Here is a 19,883-nt window from a genome sequence, read left to right as displayed (position 1 = left end):
AGACCATCAACCGCTAGTACCACTCTTCCGAGGAACGACGCCCCACCCGCCTCCACGGATAGAACGATGGGCCATCAATCACCAACAATACCACCTAAGCGTGATGTACAGACCAGGATCAAGAAACCCGGCAGACTTTTTGTCCCGGCACCCAGACACGGGTAGCAAGCCTACGCCAATAGATGAAGAAGAAGAGGCAGAAGGTCACTTGGACATGGTGGCTGCCCTGACATGTCCCCAGGCATTGACACTAGAAGAGATCTTGGAAACAGCCGAACAAGACCCAGTAATGGTCAAGGTCAAAAACACAATCCTAGAAGGAACCTGGCAGCAATTCCTACAAACAGCTAACTCATGGACCAGCGAAGAGAGAAATGACCTCCAACACATGTGGAGGATACGACATGAGCTGAGTGTGACCAGAGGAGGACTCATCCTACGAGGCTCCAGAATTGTTATTCCGGCCGCCCTCAGGACAAGAGAAACGCAGCTAGCACACAAAGGACATCAAGGGATGGAAAAGATGAAAGCTCGAATGAGGGAGAAAGTCCGGTTTCCGAGCATGGATGAGTTCGTAGACGACGCAGTCTGCAGCTGCCAGCCGTGTCAGATAACCAGTGGAGCCCAGCCGCCAGCCCCCATCATAACCGAGGAACATGGCCGATGCCCGTGGGTGAAAATCAGTGTGGACTTCGGGAGCCTGCCCGACGGGCGAGTCACGTTAGTGATCATCGACAGCAACTCGAAGTACCCGATAGCCGAAGCGTTGCCATCCACCGCCTTCACGCATGTAGGCCCAGCCCTGGAAAAAGTGTTTGGAATGTTAGGGTGCCCAGAGGGACTGCGAAGTGACAATGGACCCCCGTTCCAAGGACACGAATTCGAAGAGTTTTTAAGATCACACGGCATCCGCCATCTGCGAATCACCCCTCAGTGGCCACAAGCCAATGGAGAGGTAGAACGGCTCATGTGTACCATCAATAAAACACCGCATCGCTGTGTCTGAACAACTAGACCCTGATCGAGAATTGCAGCGATTTCTGGGCGAATATCGCAGCACCCCCCAGTGCTCAACCCGCCAAGCACCATGGGCCTTGATGTTCAACGGACCTCTTAGAGACGGGCTACCAGTCGCCCCAGGCTGGAAGGCCCCGCCCTTCGACAAGGAGAGGGCGTTCCAGAGGCGCCAATAGCGAAATGACAAAGTCAGTAAGGCACGGAGAGATCCAAGCCGGAGATATAGTAATCCTAAGAGAACGATGGCCCGGGGTAAAATTCAAAACAAGGTATGAAAAGGGCCACTGGAGAGTGGTCGACCGGCAAGGAACCATGGTGACTGCACGACGAGGAGGAGAACTGGTCACCCGGAACATATCGTGGTTCAAAGTGGTGAGGAGCCCCGCTGATGACAATAGAACCACCGAGGTCGAAGAAGAACACGACCCCGGGGCTCTCCCAGCCAGCATACCCAGCCCCATCCCCCAGTGCACCCCCGGGTCAGACCCGAATGATACCGAGAGCCCTGACGGTGAACCAGGGCAGAGGGCATCACCAACAACCCAAACCTCGGCCCCTCGGGGGAACTCGAGGTATGTGCTGAGAGAAAACCCCAGGCCCAGCAGCCGGTTGAGAGACTTTGCGTGCCAAGTAAGTGACGCCACTGAATAATGTTTGAACTGTTGTCAAGGACCGAGTTATAGAGGGATGTTACAGTTAACGCTCTAGCTTCCGGCTAAAGCGCGATCGTACTTGCGTAACTTGCGCTCACGTGGACGTGCGTGAGCGCACGTATATAAATAAAGGGGCGGGCGAACTCAGGCAGTTCGCGCCCAACTATAACACGGAGTCAGTCTATTATTTAAGCGCCGCGCGCTAGATACAGATAGCGCTACCGACACTCCACCGCTCCCTGCTATTGAGCAGGGGCGTAGGACAGAACACCTATAACAAATTGGCAAGGGCAGTATAGGCTAGACCTATTGACTTTGCCATTGCTTGTTTCCTTGCCGTTTATTGTTGTTATTCTTTCTTTAATGCAAGACAGTTAAAACCAGAGCGCATCGATAAAATGAGGTTTCGTAAGCTTCTTAAGAATGAGAACAGAAGTTGGACAACTTGAGCAGCAAGTTTTCCTCGAAAATAAGGCAGTCTTTTTTCTGGCAGAAATTGGGTCCTCTAAGAACAGACCCAAAGCCGTTCTCTGGGTTAGAAGAGTTTCACCTCTCAGAAGCCGCCCGTATAGGTAGTCACGTAACTTGCCGAGGTGACGTCATATGGCAACGCCTCCGGCTGAGGAGCGAAGTGCTGGGAGGGCGGGATCGTCCGCTGCTGCTGCTCTCTTCTCGTTTGACCGTGCGTTCTGCTGTATAGAGAGAGACGCTCGTGCAACCTACTGAATCGTACCCGGCACACTGCTGGATGCCCCATGGCCACGGTCCGGGAGAAAGCGGTGGCTCTGAATTTCTGCGCGACCTACAGCCCCTCGCAGAGGCCCCCTGGTAGGCAGCGCTACGCATTGCTTTCCGTGCTCATTTACTGCAGCTGAAGTGCGCGCTTAATTTTAATAGAAAGAGAAAGTGCTGCTTATTCTCACTTAACCTACAAAAACTCGCACCGCCGTGTTGCTAAAGTCCTAATGAGTCCTCTAGCTCAGCGCGCCTAGAGACTGCAGTTTAGGCTCTATAACTTCACCTATGTACAAACGCACAGACCCCGGCGAGAGTATCCAACTGGGGGTCAGCACAAACCAATATCTCTCTACCTCATACGTTGCCCACCGAATCCTAAGGAATCTCCAGTGACGTGAGGCATTGGGAAAGAGCTCGTCTGGTGAAGGTTACCAGAAACTCCTTATCACCACGGATATTATCTTCAGTCTGGGGTACACCTTTTCAGGTTACTGATTGAACATGTTAGTTGACTTGGGTTAGCTGTATTGGAAGCAAGTAATACACATACCAGAGGGCAATATTTTAAAGGAAAGCTCGGTGCAGGAAGTTTGTAGCCTTGAGGACATGGAACCATCTAGTATTACCCACAAGGACGGTATTATTGATGAGAAGTTGCTACATAGGTGTGCAAAAAAAATACTGCCATTGGAAGGTCAGGAATCTTCGAAGTTTTGTGTTTTGACTGCTTAAAATTATTACATTTTTTTTTAATTAAAAAATGCCACTAGATCCGAGCAAATATCAAACTTTAAGGTGAGTTTTTAAGGTTAATGTGGCGAATAGGATGGTTGCCCACTTCCCAATTAAGTCCTAAACCGCCCGTGCTTTCGTTGTCTTGTAATGCAAATGCAGGCAGCCCTCATAAATTTAGTAAAACTTACCTGGCTCAGACTCTGCATTATCAAAATTGCCCATCTTGAATGCATTGTCTGGGTTCCATGTTCATCAAAGTCACCGCGAGAATTGAACGTAAGGCGGGTAAGCTTTCGACACAGACTAGGATCAAATTAAGGTGAACTGCAAAAGCAGACACGTCCTACTCCTCCTTGCCCCCGTGTTTCAGTGATTCCAGAACGCCCAACTCGAATAAACAATTGTAGATCATAAGCATGCTCGCAAATACTGTATCGGTCGAATTTTTTTTTTAAACAGCAATTTTGTATACCGCCAAAAGTTAGACGTTACCAAGATGGACTGATAACATGCGACCTGTTTGGCAGGCTGCTTGCTAACTATGTAGGAATTTTTTTTATGGCCCGGGGCTGGGCACGTAGAGCTGGTATGTGCAGACCTGTCCATGAGCCTCTGTATGCTTGTGTTTTATGATCATAATATTTATCGGCCCCTGGTGCTTAAGGTGCTGGTAGCTTAGGCTTCCCCAGTTGCTGTCAGTATTTGAGGCCACTGTTCTTACACGTGCTTTTGGGTTCCAATACTTGCATTCAAGTTATTTGCAGTCCTTGTTTTTCTTGAGCTCATGGCATATTTGGACCCGCCTTGGAGATATGTAAAGGGTTTCTTTAAGAGCTCTCTTAGCGGGACGTTTGGGCATCAGACACCCGGGATTTTCCAATAAAGGAACTGCGGTTGCGCGCAGTGTGGCTGTCTGGGAGGGATCCTACGTTAGTTAACACCATTTGTGTGCACTGTATTCTTCAGCAGCCCCATGCCTCTTGGCCTGGTCCCTTGTCTCCGTATGCAGCCTATGGAGAGTGAGGACAGGGTCTTGCTACCGTCCACCAACCCGCGTGAGAAGTGGAGTTTTTGTCTCGGTTACTGTGTGCTCCCTGTCTCGGTGAGAGTGGTGTGATCCCTCTCCCAAGTCACAGTGTAGTAGGTTCCCAGAAGGCTGTAGGTGCAGACAGGCACTTCTTGTTAATATCTCTAATGCATTCTCCTGCAGACCAGGAGCTTGGAGTAAGGGTATTTCAAGAGGAAACTGCAAGGCTGCCTAATTCCCAAAAATGCTTTCAATTTATGGAAGGAAACAACGTTGCTGTGCCATAGGTAGAACTCCTTGAAGCCAACTGTGTGCAACTTGAATATCTGCAATAAAGGACACCACAAACCTTTTATTGGAAGTATTTTGCTATAGGTTTATTGACCACACGCTTTTGGGTTAATCTGAATGCTATGCAGGACAGTTGACGACAACATGACCTAAGCTGACTCCACCTTCGCTGATAACCTATACCAGGTACCCCTTTTAGACTCTGGCATAGTCTTTTTCAGGCATTGGTCTGCATCTGGTCCCCATCGCGGAGGTACAATTTTGTTTCCACGCAAGGCAGAGCAATAAAGGGGCTGCCTTGCTTCAACACAGAATTTCAGTGGTTCCTGTCAGAGCAGAGGGTGCTGTCGTAGAGACCCCAGTTTACAGCTACTCGCTGTACTGAAGTGCTACCAAGGCAGTGATTCATTAACTCCAAGTTTTGCAAAATGCGGCCACACAAATGCTGTTAGGGAAACACAGGTACGACTCAGTCAGGCAGGGTCTGATTGACTGTCACTGTTTACCTGTGGCCCAAATGATCAAATTAAAATCCTTGTGCACAGATACTTTTATACGGGCACTCCAGCCAACTGGATATCCCTTGCTCTCCCGAAAGACTTCTTAGATCCACCAACTCTCATTCGGCCACCGTCCCCACTGTTAGAAGAGCCAGAAGTGGAGGGTGGTCTTTTGGCTGCAACATGGCCAGAGCCTGGCTCTGGCCATTAGATCTATGAATAATGAGTTGAGTTTCCGAAAATCCCGCAAGACCTGGCTCTTTAGGAACTGATCATTCCAGCTGTTGCATCTGATCTTGGTGCAGTGGTTTTCTTTTGGCCGCCAGCACTGGGATGCCTCCAGGTCGCCATGCGCTTTACATATCCCTTAGCATAGCATTATTCCTCTGAGCTCCCTTTGCGATTACTGATGATCTTCGCTGCACCTCTTGTCTTGGGGTTGCCCTGAGACTTTATATTTAGAGAACAAAGCAATCTGGCACTACTGCAGGAATGTAAAAATCTGAAAGACTGTCAAGGAAGGGTACTTTGTGTGTGTGTGTGTGCGTGCGGGAGAGAGGAAAGGTGGACCCGTAAAATTCAAACATGTTGTGTTTTGTACTGGCTCTTTAAGAAATCCACCAAGCTTAGCCTTTCTCTTTAATATCCATTAGATCAGAGTAGATGACTTCCTGCCACAGCCACCATAAGATGAAGGATTACAGGAACTTTCAGACCTACCGGCATAACACATTTTCTGAATCTGTGTCTATCACAGTTTCACGTCCTTAACATCACTAAATGCTGCATCTCGTAACACAATAATTGCAATAACAAATGACTTGGAATAACGTCCCCCTTGGGGTCAATTGAAAGACAACACTCCCTCACACCTATGTGGAGTAGCTAGCTGTCTGGGTGTACAAGACCTTCAGGATCCCACTTAGCTATATCAACACTACAGTGCAGCCCCTCAGGCTGACGTCATGGGATGCAACTTGGGCGAAGCTACTGATCAAGCCCATTGCAAACTCAACCAGTCTTTCCCTCCTGTATAACAGTGTAGGAGTGGGATGGTCTACTTACCTGGTACTGGAAGCAAGAGTGAGTTGCTGTCTCCTGCATATTACGTGGTCAGTTTCAGTAGCATCAGTGTTCTTCATAGTTTATGGTCTTCAGTTGCATCCTCAGGGCAGCAGAGGGTTTTGTGGGCGCTGAAAGGCAACTTCACTATTCTAACCCCATTCGTGGATATTTGGGGTATGTGTAACTTTCCCCAAATAGTTCAGGAGTACTGTTTACTATTCTAAGTGCAGCCCTAGAATATGTTGAGGAAAGTTACAAATTCGGAAGTGTTTTTATTTTGAAGTTGAAAAAGGGTAATTTTGCATTGCGGGAAGTGCTGCCGTGAGGACCCTGGTCAAGTCAAAAGAATATGAATACTGGCTTCAGTTCAGCTGAGGCACAGACTTGCTGCGTGTGTTTGTAATGGGACATATCAGCAAAATATGGTGGAATATAATGCAGTGGGAGCAGAAGGAGATGATGGACGGAGCGCTGCAACTTTTCAGACCCTCATCCCCAGTCACAGATCTGGTTTGAATCCATCATCATTCTTTAGCTCACTTTGCCTCCCCAGTTCAGACACCGCTATATGCAAATTATTGTTGACCCTGTGCCTCATGGGAACAGTCCAGCCCGAACTGCCAAGCCAGGTCTTCCCTGGACCTGAAACCAGCATCCTGGGATCGGTTTCGGGATCACACTCCTCATCAGCCAGGCTAGCTTGACTCCAGTGGTAAAGTGAGCAAGCGACCCATGTCTGGGAATACCCTGCCAACCGTGCATATAATGCAGCACAGCTTGATTCCTAGTGACTGGAGTTTATTTAAAAATACCACCCTAACCTTTTGGGCTGTTGGGTGGAGAATCCATGCCACTCTGATCCCAGGAAGGCCAGGCTGGACGTGTTCAACATAACTTAAAATCTGCAGTTTCTTGTAAGACATAGGAAGCCTGTGTGATTGTGATAATACGCCCCCTGACTTGGCTAGAAAGCACCGAACACAATGCTGTATTTATTCTTCAGATCTGTTGTGAACAAGTGTGACTCCCTCTGAGAGAAGAAGCCGCGACATAGGTGAACCCCGAGACTCCCTAAGTACCCGTGAGCCGAGACCCCCTCCATCTACAGTTGTTTTGCATTTTTGTGACGCGCGCGGGTTTGAACGTCTACCCTGCAGTGGGAGGAGGCATTGAGAGACAGACCGGCTGCGGCATTAAGGCCTCGAGGCGGGGTGGCGCCCTGGGTTTGCCTCGTATCCCGCCCTCCCGCTAAGCGCTCTGAGGGCCCCTCCCTTATGTGGTCTCTTGGTATGACCAGGTAACTTGCTCGCAGGCTAAGAGAATTCAAGCCAGTTGAAGCATGCATTGTTATCAACTTTTTTTCAGACCTACATTAATACAGTTGTCTCTCCTCCCTAGTGTCGCATCTAACAAAACGAAGTTTGCTGGGAAGACTTTGGCAGCCTGTTGGTGTTGCTGCTTTCGCGCCCTTGTGTGATGTCCATCTCTTCTTTCTGTGTTCCTAATCCTGTTAGGGGATTCTCTTTGGGTGGTAAGAGGCTAATGCAGATAACGTCCAAGAACCCCCGGATGCGTAAATGTGGCTGTTATAAAGCGACTCAAGCTACTTAATATCAAACGAATGTATTTTCACAAACCGTACCGGTGCAAGATGAGCGCTGAATAGAGGAGGCGAAGGTCAACACACAACAAAAGGCACAAACAACGCTCGTTTGCCAAGCGACGCAATTTGAAGGAAGCAAAGCTTTGCAAGAAAAGACAATGAGACCATTAATTATATATACAGAGACCAGCAGTCAGCAGACGTCATCCGTTCCGGGCTGCCTGGGACATGGTGTTACTTTACTTACAACCCCCATCTCCAACCGATGGTACGCACTACCTATACATACGCGTAAGCGCCTGGCGTGTGCTTGGACTGGGGATAAATCGCCCAAAATATCTTGCACCAGTACGGTTTGTGAAAATACATTCGTTTGAAGTGAAGTAGCTTGGGTCGCTTTATAACAGCCAAATTTACGCATCCGGGGGTTCTTGGACGTTTTCGTATCTCACCCTCAAAATCGGTTGTTTTCCAACTTGTTGCGTTTGGCAGTCAGCAGGGAGTGATGCGCAGAGGTACCATCTCGCGCACTCTCGACCGTTAAGTTGACACGTCCGGACATGCTTGGTTGCCCGTATTTTGTCTTGGGAAATGCTATTTTTGGATAGTAAAAATTTGACGGTTGAATTGCCATTTGGTGCTGTTAAATGGGGTCGCGTGCGAACTTGTGCACGATTTCTATGGTGCAGGTTCCGAAGATTTTCTGCATGTAAGGTCCGACCACGTGGCATTGGGTGGGTGGCTAGGTGTTGTATTAGAGATTGGTGTGTTGAGCGAGTGAGGTTTGCAGGTTTGGGTAACTTAACAGGCTCTTTTCTGAATTGTTTACTGTCTGATACCGGCACCTAAAAGACTTCGCGTACAGTATCTTGTGACCCCACTTGCCTGTGTTACTTCTTCCTAATCCTATGCCGATGTCTTGTGACTCGACAACGAACGAATCGGCCTGAAAGTAGACGTGTGCTGCCCTCGCTGTTCATATCTCACCCATCCTCTGCTTTCCGGGGGGGGGGGGGGTTTAGATGCTCAGGCTGCACCTCTTTTGCGACTGCAGATGTCCTAAGAATCTTGCAAAGAACTGACTGCTGACAAAGTACAGTGGCTAGACTTGTATTCAGTGTGTAAAAAAAAAAATGCACACGGCGGACACGTTTCAAGGATCACGGGTCGAGGCGCTTGCAATTTACGTATTTTTTAAGCGAGAGCTCCGAATGTTCAATTTACAAATTTGTTTGTAAAAGCTGCTGTTATTTCCAGTTTCACATCATACTTCTGCTGTCCTTGGGCATTTTGCTTTTCACCTGCATTGCTGTCGCACGCAAGCCACGCCTGGAGTATGGAATGTAAACAAACCAACCCATTAGTATGTAAAAATTGAACTCTTTAAATGCAGTGTGTGTGTGGTGCATGTCATCAACATTGAACTCGTCGTGTGTTTCCTATGCGTTGCGGCAGCTTTTGAGTGATACTCACTCACTGTGAGTCGTGCCAAACCACACTCGTGTCTGTGAGAAGCGGTGGAAGCATTAAGAGCTTGGGCCCTGCGTGCATACTTGGATTCCAGCCAGGGAGGGTGAAAGCATACCTTCAGTGTAGGTGGTGAGAAGATGAAGTATTTGAGCAAAGCTAATCTTAATAGACCGCTCTAAATATCGAAACCTTTGTCTTGCTCAAAGTCCCTTTGCTTTGAAATGCATCTTAGATAGTGGACCACTGTTTGAACGACTTTGGATTTTAGGCATCCACCTACGGCTCTAGGGAGTCGCCGATAGGCCGCAGGTGGACTGTGACCACTTTAGGCTGCAGTGAGCATGAGCCGTGCATCAGAGCCTGCTTGTTAGCAGGATAGCATAGATGAGGCGGGCAATGTGCCGGTATCACAGTTGCAGGCGAGGGCCGCTTTTTTGTCCAGCGTGGTGGCCGATTTGGGCGGTGTCAGTGCTGTATTATTGCTGCCATCAGCCCAGTGGGGGCCTGAGCGGCCTCTCCAGAGGCTGATGGGCCTCTATTACCCTTTTTACCAATTCCCAGTCTCTCGCTGGGCCGGCCCTTTAATGTATGCAGATTGAGCGCTGCTCGGGGGTTGAGCAGAAGTGGCCGGTGTGGTTCACAACTGTGTACTAATCCGTGCACAAAGAGTCCTGGCAACATTTGCATTTTTTTTTAATCTCGTAGAAGTAAAGAAAACACGCCTCTTTTAGCGACCTCCTCCCCCCCCCCCCCTTTTGTAATATTTTAAAGACGGAAGTGGTGTTTTGTAATTAAACGCAATCCGCAGACGTGGGACACTTTTTTAGGGTGCCCGGGCCTATTGTTGATCACAATCCAACCCTGTTTTTAAGGTGGAAGGAGCTGTATGTAACAACGCAGCTTTGTAACACACTTTGACATTAAAGGTGCTAATAAGGAGCAACACTGTCCCTAAACCAGGAGAGGCCCGGCACCGGTGCCATTAATCCAGCCAAACGGCCCGACGTGATTCAGATAATGGGGAGGGAAACTTCAGGAGCTCATTTAAAAAAAAAAATATTTTTCTGTGGAGGCTGCCGCCGCAAAACACTACTAAATAGTTTTACACCCGCCCAAACGGCATGGCACGGTTTGAATGTGTGCTAGGATATTGTGGCTTGGTTGTGTTGTAACAGTATAACCCTCTCGTCGCCATTCCTGGAAGAGCAGCGCGCCTCGCCACGCTCCAGTGTCCTGCTGATATTTCATCCTCGGCAACGGAGTAGGCTTGCACTCTCGACATGAATAAATCACTTGACGAGATCTCGAAGACAAGTTCCACCGACCCATGTCCAACCCACTCCGCAATGTGCTTGGGGTGCCCGGCACTGGGACCTGTTCACGAGCCCTTCTGCACTACCCTCGCGCGCACACCTCTTGAACACCGTCGAAGAATCCGGTGGGAGAAACTCGCCGCTTGGCGTCTTTCTAACTCTGCCATGGTTGGTTTATTAAGCTTAATCTTTGAAGGTTTTTCAAGCTAATTTAGCAGATACTATGTAACTCTGTAACAGAAAGGGTCATATCCTCTCACATAGAACAGGTAAAAAAAAAAAAACCTCCATTTGGATTTAAGCCACTCTTTTCATTAAAATGATTTATTTCTCTATTTACAAACGATATCCATGGAAACAGGTTATATTTTAAAGTCTTAAAATAAATCGCCCATTTAAACGGATATGTTTTAATGTTACAAAATAATGTACCGCTTCAAGGAAAACTATTTGTGGGGCTTAATTGGGAGCGGCCGCGCATTGAATTCGTAAAATCCTGTGCTTGATACAACCAGGTTAACCACAAAGAACGTCCAAACCCGTCCCGCATCAAAAAATAAATGCAACTGCAAAGTGACAGAAGCGCAAACAGGACAGGTCATGCTGGACGCGTGGTCCCACTCGATAGGTTGGAGCAAAGGTGGCTGCTGGAGGACAGGGGTCTTACATCTCTATACACGTGCTGCGCGGAGAAAGTGCTATACAGTGCCCTGTCTGAGGAACTGGAGCACTTGTTTCCCCTCAGAATTGATGAATGTTTACTTTTTTTTTTTTTAATGTATTTATTTTCTGGTGTGGGTACCTATATTTATATAATCCAACTCCACCCTATCCTTCCACCATTTCAGAATAATTAAAAGCACACCGGCAACTGAAGTAAATATATCCAACCCGTCTAGATAATAGGAAACCTACAACCACCGAGCCTTTGACATCGACCTGACCCAGCAAGAGCCACTCAAAATAAGGATCTGGGCATCTGGTAACTAACGCAAACACCACCATCGCAGCCCCCAAAATCAGACCTCTGTCACTTTATAAATGCATTCTACCCATGGCTTGGTGCCTCTATATAGTTGTGCAATTCCTTGGTGACTTGCCATATCCTTGTACTTTACAGTCTGAAGAGGACTTTAGTCAATATACAAACAAGCATTTGCAATGCAATAGGTCTAGCATTTGTGAGAGTTGGAGCTCTTGGCATTGACTATGTTTTTTACTTGTGTCTTTTTATTTGCAGTGGAGTGAATATATTTGCATAGGGCGATTTCCATTTGTATGACTTTTGAGGTGCTGGGGAACCTGAAAATAGGTTATGAGGAAGGGGGAAAAGTGATATGCTGGCTGACCAAAACAAAAAAAAACGAAATCCTTGATAACACTTGTAGGTAATGCAAGATTAAGTAAAGGATGCAAAATGTAAACAGAAGCAACAAGCTCTTCTCAAGAAACCAATTTAGCCCCTTAGATAGTTTTGGAGAAAAGAATCTCGAGTCAAGCGATTATGCCACCTTGGGTTCACGGCTGATATGCTGGTTGAAAGGAAATATGGTATTTGTTAGAGCGCACAGCTACTCAAGCTAGTGTGTCCTGGCGCCTTGACGGCAAGGGGAGAAAGAGTGAGAAAGACCCAGTTAGTGATTAAAAAGCCAAGTTTTTAGATTCTTCCTGAAGGAAAGTAGGACTGTGTTTAACCACAAAGCCTCCGGGAGGCCATAATCTCACTGGCACTTGTTTTGGCATACTCCACTTGCAGAAGTGGACTAGACTTAAGGGAAATTAAAATATTTCCAAATGGTCCAGCTGCTCTGCAAGGCTAAAAGAGACAAGGAAGAGTCAGTGAAAAGTAGATTCAAGACTGCAGAGGAGGTCTAATTCTGTGGTAGGCGGTTTCATTTTCTCTTTAATTCCAGTGTTGTATCCACGTTATGTCCAGCCCTCACCCTCTTGTTTAACCTAGCATAGTTAGGCAGACTAACCCTAAAGTGGCAGCTCTATCTGCAAGCAGGGATGCCAAGTGAATTTGTCTGCTCCCCCTTGGATTGCCTGCTGCCAGCATTGAGCACTTTGTCACACAAGATAAATGTCACCATGTCTGAAACAACAGCTTTGCTCAAGTCTCTTGTCGCCTTTGTACCATATCACAAGTCTGACACTTGGTGGCAGCTCTGCTGACCGGGACAGGTTGATCTGGGAAGAATGTGAAAGCATTCCTTCGTGGCCCTGTCATTTCACATGCACAAAGTCCACACTCTCAAATATTTGTCTGTAGTGACAGCATTTACAAACTGCCATAACCTGTTCTACGCCACCACCAGTCCTTAAGACAAGTATACTTCAGGACTATGCGGGAGACCTCCTCCGCTCCCCGTGCTCATTTCACAACTGTAGCTGACCACAAACATGCAGTGCTGCGGCGAAGCCCCGTACCTTGTAGGCGGCCGCGGGACCTTTGCAGGCGGGTGCGGCTTCCATAGCCGTGTGGGCGGCCGCGTTTTCTAGCACTTACAAAGTGCTGGTGGGCACATCCGTGTAGCCTGGTTCTTCCATGCACTGATTAGCGCCATTAAAGTAACGGGGCTGGGGAATCAAGGTGGTTTGTTCGTGCCAACTCACAGCAGCATGGTGATGGCCATGGTGGAGTGGGGAGACCCTTGGGAGTGAGGGAGGAGGTTGGGCAGAGCAGCAAATGGCTGCGGAAGGAGGAATGAGGAAGCGTTGCCGCTTGTTTAAGGGAAAGGCTGCTTTCGTGCTTAGAGGGTCGGGGGGGGGGCTCATAATGTGACGTGGGAGGGGGGGAGCATAAACAGCTTAAAGTAACATGCCGCACCATGCAAAGCAAAAGAAAGGTGGTGCAGCTTCCAAAAAGTTTGTATTCACATGCTACTGTTGAAAACTGTAAATGCACACGCTACTGGTTTTAAAATACAAATGCCGTTATTATTATTATATTATTATTATATGGAGTTTTATATAGCGCGCGGTTACCCTTGAGCATCCCAGCGCTGTCCATAGATCAACCGCCGCCAACACATGACCCACTAGACTGGGAAAAGATGAGTTTTTAATAGTTTGCGAAAACGCAGAGTGCTGATCTCTGCCCGAAGCACGAGTGGGAGCGAGTTCCAAGCGGAGGCTGTATTCACTGAGAACCTTCTCCCTCCGGTGCGGGCTCGCCTTACTCTAGGAGCCTGGAGGAGGAATTTATAATCCGAGCGAAGGGCTCTTGCTGCTTTATAGGGTTGGATCATATTCCTCAGGATCGCTGGACCCTTCCCCTGCAGAATCTTCTGTGCCATGCAGAGTGCTTTGAAGGTTACTCTTTCCCGCACCGGAAGCCAGTGAAGCGCCTTCAGTGCCGGTTTGGCGGACTGCCTTCTGGGGACATTGGTCAACAGTCTGGCCGCTGCGTTTTGCACCTGCTGCAACTTCTTGAAAGTAGATTCCGGCGCGCCCAAAAAGAGTGCATTGCTGTAATCCAGCCTCGAAATAATAAGCCCCTGTATAAGCAGCTTACGGGATGTCTCAGGGAGGAGTGACAGAATCCTGCGGGCAGACCGGAGCATACCAAAACATACACCCGCGACCTTTTTGGCGTGTGTTCTCAACGTCGGGTCCTGCTCCAGCCACACTCCCAGGCTCTTAATCTCCTTCTTCGGGCTGGGAAGATCTCCCATGCAGTCAGGCCAGCTACTAGGGGACAGAGAGAAGGAGGATTGACCTAAGATCATAAGCTCGGTCTTTGAGCCATTCAGTTTAAGGGATGAGTTCGACATCCACCTAAACACTTCCTCCAGACAGGAATGGAGCACCACTGGTTGCTTCTCTAACTGAGAGAGCCCCACCACCATCTGCGTATCATCCGCGTAGCTAATGATGTTAAAGCCGAACGGAGACACCACATCCTCCAGGGGGGCCATATATACATTAAATAAAGTAGGGCTCAACGACGAGCCCTGAGGAACCCCACACTGGAGGGCAAAGGGGGGAGACTTCTCATTTCCTTCCCAAACTTCAAATGACCGTCCTCCTAAAAAGGAGGCAAGCCATCTCAGAGCCATCCCTATGACACCTAGCCCTTCCAGCCTCTGGAGTAATACCTGATGGTTTACGGTGTCAAAAGCCGCACTCAGGTCCAGGAGGATCACTGCCACTGACCCTCCTGAATCCAGAATGCACCTGGCTTCCTCCACCACGGCAAGAAGGGCGGTGTCTGTGCCCTGTCCAGGACGGAGTCCCGTCTGGGAGTCCCGTAACCGGCCATTGGCCTCCAAGAAATTCGATAGTTGATAGTTGACCAGGCTTTCAGCTATCTTACTCACGCCAGGGAGCAGAGAAATTGGCCTAAAATTAGCCAGGTCAGTGGGGTCAAGGCTCTGTTTCTTCAGGAGGGCCTTAACGACCGCTCCTTTCCATCCCGGTGGCACCACTCCCTGCAATAGCGACAGGTTAATCAACTCGGTCACTGGGGCCACTATGGTCGTCGCAACCTGTTTTAAATATCGCATCGGGACATGGTCCCTAGGGGAGCCACTCTTCAATTTACCAAGCACACTCAGTACTTCCTCCGCTGTCACAGGGAAAAAAAGGTCCAACTCCACTGCTCCTACCCTGTGCTGAACAGTTGGCTCTGCCATTGCGAAACATGAATCTCGTCAATGCCATGTGTGACAATAGAGGAAGGGGAAGTGCATGGAACAGGCACCCTCGTAAGCATCGGATGAGTCAGGGTTGGGGGGTAAATGTTTAACCGTGTCTGAAGCGTAACAAACAGACGTGCAGACTTCGGCCCTGGGGAACAGGGTTCTAGTCTTGGCGTGGACTGTATAAAAAACATGTCTGTTAAAAATGTAAAACTTTAACCTAGTATAAATATTATTCAACAATACCACACAATGCTAACAAAAGGAAATGAGTGGGAAGTGCACTGCGCCCTGAGATACAAATGCATGTGTGCCAATGTAGTGGGGGTAAAGTGCACAGTATAGATGCTCTAGGAAGCATCTGAGTCAAGGGAATTGCGTAGCTGTATCTGCAACACCAGCTAGTACGAAAAATTGATTAACAAAAGAGTGCTTTGAAATTGTAAATAAAACCTACAGATTAATGATGCATGTAAAAGGGGATTTCCTCTTGGGAGGTAGCAACATAAGAGAGGGAGGTACTAAACGGGATGAAAGCAGGACAGCTAACACAATCGATGAAAAGAATTCGGAAAGACACTGCAAGGAGCCAATTAAATGTATGGTCAGAACATGGGCGGAGGTGAGTGCCCATATCCTGAATACAGCATGTCTCAAAGGGACCGCACAAGCGCTGGCCATGCAAATGTTATATACCAAAAGCATGACATTCTGTAAGGCCTCAACTTTTGTAGAGGAAAGCCAAAGTTATTTTCTTATGAATTTCATTGAGGTCCCCAGCATAAGCTCAAACATATTATTTATCCATGATCTTTTGATCCACTGCTTTTAGAGTGACTGTTCTATAAGAGACAGTTCTGCAGTCAGAGGTTTCTTGTAACAAAAGCATTCATATCGCCACTCATTTACCCCTTTCTATCAGAGAAATAGTTCTGATTTTCAGGTTGAATTCTTGAGGTTTATGTCCCAGGGGGTATATAAGCATTTACCCGGTTGAAAAAGACCTAGTGTGGGTTTACCAATAACTTACAGAGGCCTACAGCCTGCCCTTTGCTTACCATTAGGTGGCTGTGTTATTCATTTCCTTGGTTCTTACTCAATAACTTTGCTTGTCCCAGCTTGTCCATTTAGTATTTGTCTCTCTCTTGGAGCAGTTACTCTTTACTACCACAGGCTTCTGTCCTTCCACTGGTCACCTTTTAGAGAACTACTTTTTTCTTTTTGCTTAACCACTCCATGAAATAGTGTTGTGGGGAAACTGAGATAAAGAAAAAGACAGGACTCCTCTTGGCAGGTTTATTGTTGTGACGGGGAAAGTAGCTATCCCCACACAGAGAAACAGCTAGTCTCAATGGTTGCTCGCAGGCAGCCCCTTAAATAGTCACACAATGTCTCTTACAAAAGGTCAAATAATAGGTTACTCAATAATTACATATGTTACATCACATCACTTGTGTCTTTACACTCCTGACCTTTTCCTCCACACGTTCTTTATTGTAATTCTAACCAGGCATAGCAAACCATTTATTTGATTCTTACTTATGCATGTGTGTTTTATTGTTCTACTCCCAAGACTTCTCATCATATTCTGCGTACACTACTCTTTATCCTGCTCCTATTCTTCAATCATATTTTCAGTTTGCTGAGAACACAGAATCCATGTAATTTGTGCTATGACTATAAATTGTTTTAGGCCTGCAAACACAGGTTTTCCTTTAACAATTTGCTGATCATGCACTCTATTTCCTATTGAACTCTTCACCCGTCTTGCCTAATCTTTTTTTAAAAGTGGGCTTGCACTGCTCTTTCACTATGTATAACAGTGGTGTAACCTCTTCACATTTAGTTTCCTCTCTAACATTCCCCTCTCTAGTTGATATTTCAACTCCTGGCTCTAATCCTGCATCTGTACTTGGAACTGGATGATATGTATTGCCCTGGGCGTCTACTACTTGTTTCGGTGACTTAACTTTAAACATCCCTCCAGCCTTTGTACTGATCCTTCCTTCTACAACATGCTAAGATGAATTGAATGCCTAAACATATCAACAACGGCGCCCCAAGAGCTGGATTTTTATTTTTAACCGTCCTGATATCCAGAATGGTAGTAAAGCAAACCACCCACTAAGCCAACTATCTGGGGCTCCTCCTTAATCTACCATTTTCTTCTGTAGAGTATGCAAAGTTTCTATAGCCTCTGACAAAGTCCCATTGTCAGCATCATTTGCTGGGACATAGGAACAGCAAGCAGTTCCTAGCTTGGTGCATACCCCTCCTTCAATGGCAGTCATAAGGTCAAATACATAACTATGCTGCAAAATCATCATTTTCATGGCACGCAGCTCTTCATCTATGGCATTAAATCAATCTTTCTTGGTATTGATGCATTTCGATAGTTCCCATCGAGTTATCTGCAGCCATTGAGCAGTTGCCTTTGCCTGAACATACAGCAAAAGACTTCCAAAGAACAACTGAGCAAAATTAAACAACCAGTACTCTTGGGAATCATATTTCCAAGTGGTAGTGCCATAAAATTCTGCAGCGGTTCTCTTTTAGATGATGATGTAACAAAGTGGTTGGACGGTTCATGGGGCGCTCATGCAGCTTATTATTCTTAACTCTTGCAATTACCAAGACAGGCGTGCAAAGTCACAAGTGTTCAGAGGCCATTCCCGTTTAGTTGTTAACTGAGCCTACAGTAGTTCTCCACACTGCCAATAATAGTCCATGAGGTTGGAGGTGCACCCTGCATGTTGGCGTGACCTCTTGTGGCATTAAGTTGATATTCTGTCCTACATTAATGATGAGGTTTCCTTTGAAACGTAAAGAAACAGAACAGACGTTCACCTCATGATGTCTGAGTACTGCCTGCACTATCCATCCAAGTGTAATGTGCAACATTATCATCCCATATGTGCGCACAGTTTCTTACTGCATCCTGAATAATATCAGTACCATTTCATAAAGGCATGGCCCTACAAGAACATTTGATATCAGAATGCAATTGATCATGGGTATAAACTGATCCAGTAACTCTAAAACCTGGCCTACAAACACAATCTCAGAGTAAACAATTTACTAAATAACTATTACACACATTGGGTGGGCGTTTCGCTCCTAAAAACCTTACCCCTAAGACCATTTGTATCCATTCTACAGTGTTAGGACAACGTGTTAAGAGTCCTATTTTGTAGCATTAACTAGAAACTGTGCTACCCTAATGAGGTGGCTGCGTTCGGGCCTTAATCCTGCACAGGTAGAGATGTAGAAGACCTAAAGATGTGCTTGGAGGAACTTCTTTAGTTGAGTGGAACTTATCTAAGCCGGTGGCATGAGGAATTAATGTGTGCACACATTGGTAGGGAGTAGACTGTACTCTTTGAATGTGAACCATATTAGAACTCAAATATATGTTACTATAAAGAAGCAATAGTAGAAATTATGGTATCGGGGCGAAAAAGAAAATAAATACATAACTTGTTTGCTTGTTTAAATTTCTTTACGGTTACAACACCCCGGGGTGGTCTTTGTCACAGTTAAAGGACCGTTGAACTTTAGGTCTTTCTATTTCCGGACAAAGTTCTTCACGAAAACTGCCTTGCCTATGTGCATAATTGGAAGGTCGACCTCGGCAGTTGGGCACTTTTCCCTTTCTTTGGTTACCTGTTCAGAAATGAAATTTACAACTTTTGTTAATTCAGAGAGAGAAACATGCATTTAATCATTCACAATTTCAGCTGTACTTTCTCCCTGTACTTTATTCTGGTGGCAGGTATTTGCATATTTACGAGTCTCTCTCACTATTTGTTGGGGGGTCGGGTGATGATCCGAGCTAGGTGTGATCCTAAGGGAGAGCAGTGCTAATGGTAAACAGTACAGCCACTTTTTATGTATCGTGGTGTATAGCTTGCTGATCTTATTCTTCCGTAAGCGCCTAAACGGCTTAACAATGCCATTACTCTGGGGATGATAAGCAGACGATAGTTTATGCTTTCTCCCTAACATTGTTGTGAGATGTGTGAAAATTGCATTAACAAAGTGCGTGCTGTTATCAGATCTTATCCCTTCTGGAATTCCCCAGCGGGGAATCACCTCACAGATCAGAAACATAGCTGATTTAGCATCCGAGTGGAAGCACGGTCCTGCTTCAACTCATCGAATAAAAAGGACCAACCACAACTGAGATACCGATAGTTGTTGCACCTGTCCATCATAGCCACAAAGTCAAGATGAAGAGATTTAAAAGGTCCTTCTGGTCATAGTATGTTTGAATTTATCACCTTCAATGTGGGATTTGGAGAGAATTGTTAACAAACAGTACAATTATGAAGGTACATGGTAAGCATATCATGCAATTTTGGGAGCAAGCCAATCTTGTTGTATTTACATAGACAAATGGTCTCTCGAGATATGGGTTGGTAAGTGCAGTTGATCAAGAGCTATCCTAAGTAAAGCCTGAGGCATCACTAGTTTATCTGTAGATATTTGTCTATGAATTAAATCGTGCCTTGACTGGTAGCACCTTCTAGTCTCCCATAACTGTTTCTAATGCAATGGAGCAGCTTCTGGTAACTTTTGAAGATGTAAACTCTGTCTCCGCATAATGAGCTGTAACATTATCTGTGGTAGCGTTTGATTCAGACTCAGGTGGCGAGCAGACTCTGGTGACGAGGCAGTCTGGCCCAATAAACAGGGACATGTTGTGAACCTGATGGCACATACCGGGGTATGCGCCTAGCTGCGTGTCTAGCTGCCCAATCTGCTAATATATTACCCAGTGACCCAAAATCCCGTCCATTTGTATGTGCCACACATTTCAGTACTGCCA

At 46.7% G+C, this 19,883-nt stretch overlaps 1 protein-coding gene across 1 annotated transcript in view; it reads left to right on the top strand.

The window, feature by feature from the left end:
- Positions 1-2,292: 2,292 nt before the first annotated feature.
- DEPDC7 (DEP domain containing 7) overlaps positions 2,293-19,883 on the top strand; it is a 272,921-nt gene continuing 255,330 nt past the window's right edge. The window contains exon 1 of the mRNA XM_085648246.1: positions 2,293-2,498. Within this exon, the coding sequence (XP_085504372.1) occupies positions 2,426-2,498 (73 nt within the window). The 5' untranslated portion in view covers positions 2,293-2,425. The remainder of the gene's footprint in view (positions 2,499-19,883) is intronic.

Source organism: Triturus cristatus, chromosome 3_2, assembly GCF_964204655.1.
Source record: "Triturus cristatus chromosome 3_2, aTriCri1.1, whole genome shotgun sequence".
Taxonomy (NCBI): Eukaryota; Metazoa; Chordata; class Amphibia; order Caudata; family Salamandridae; genus Triturus; species Triturus cristatus.
This window is presented reverse-complemented; position numbering and strand designations above follow the sequence as displayed.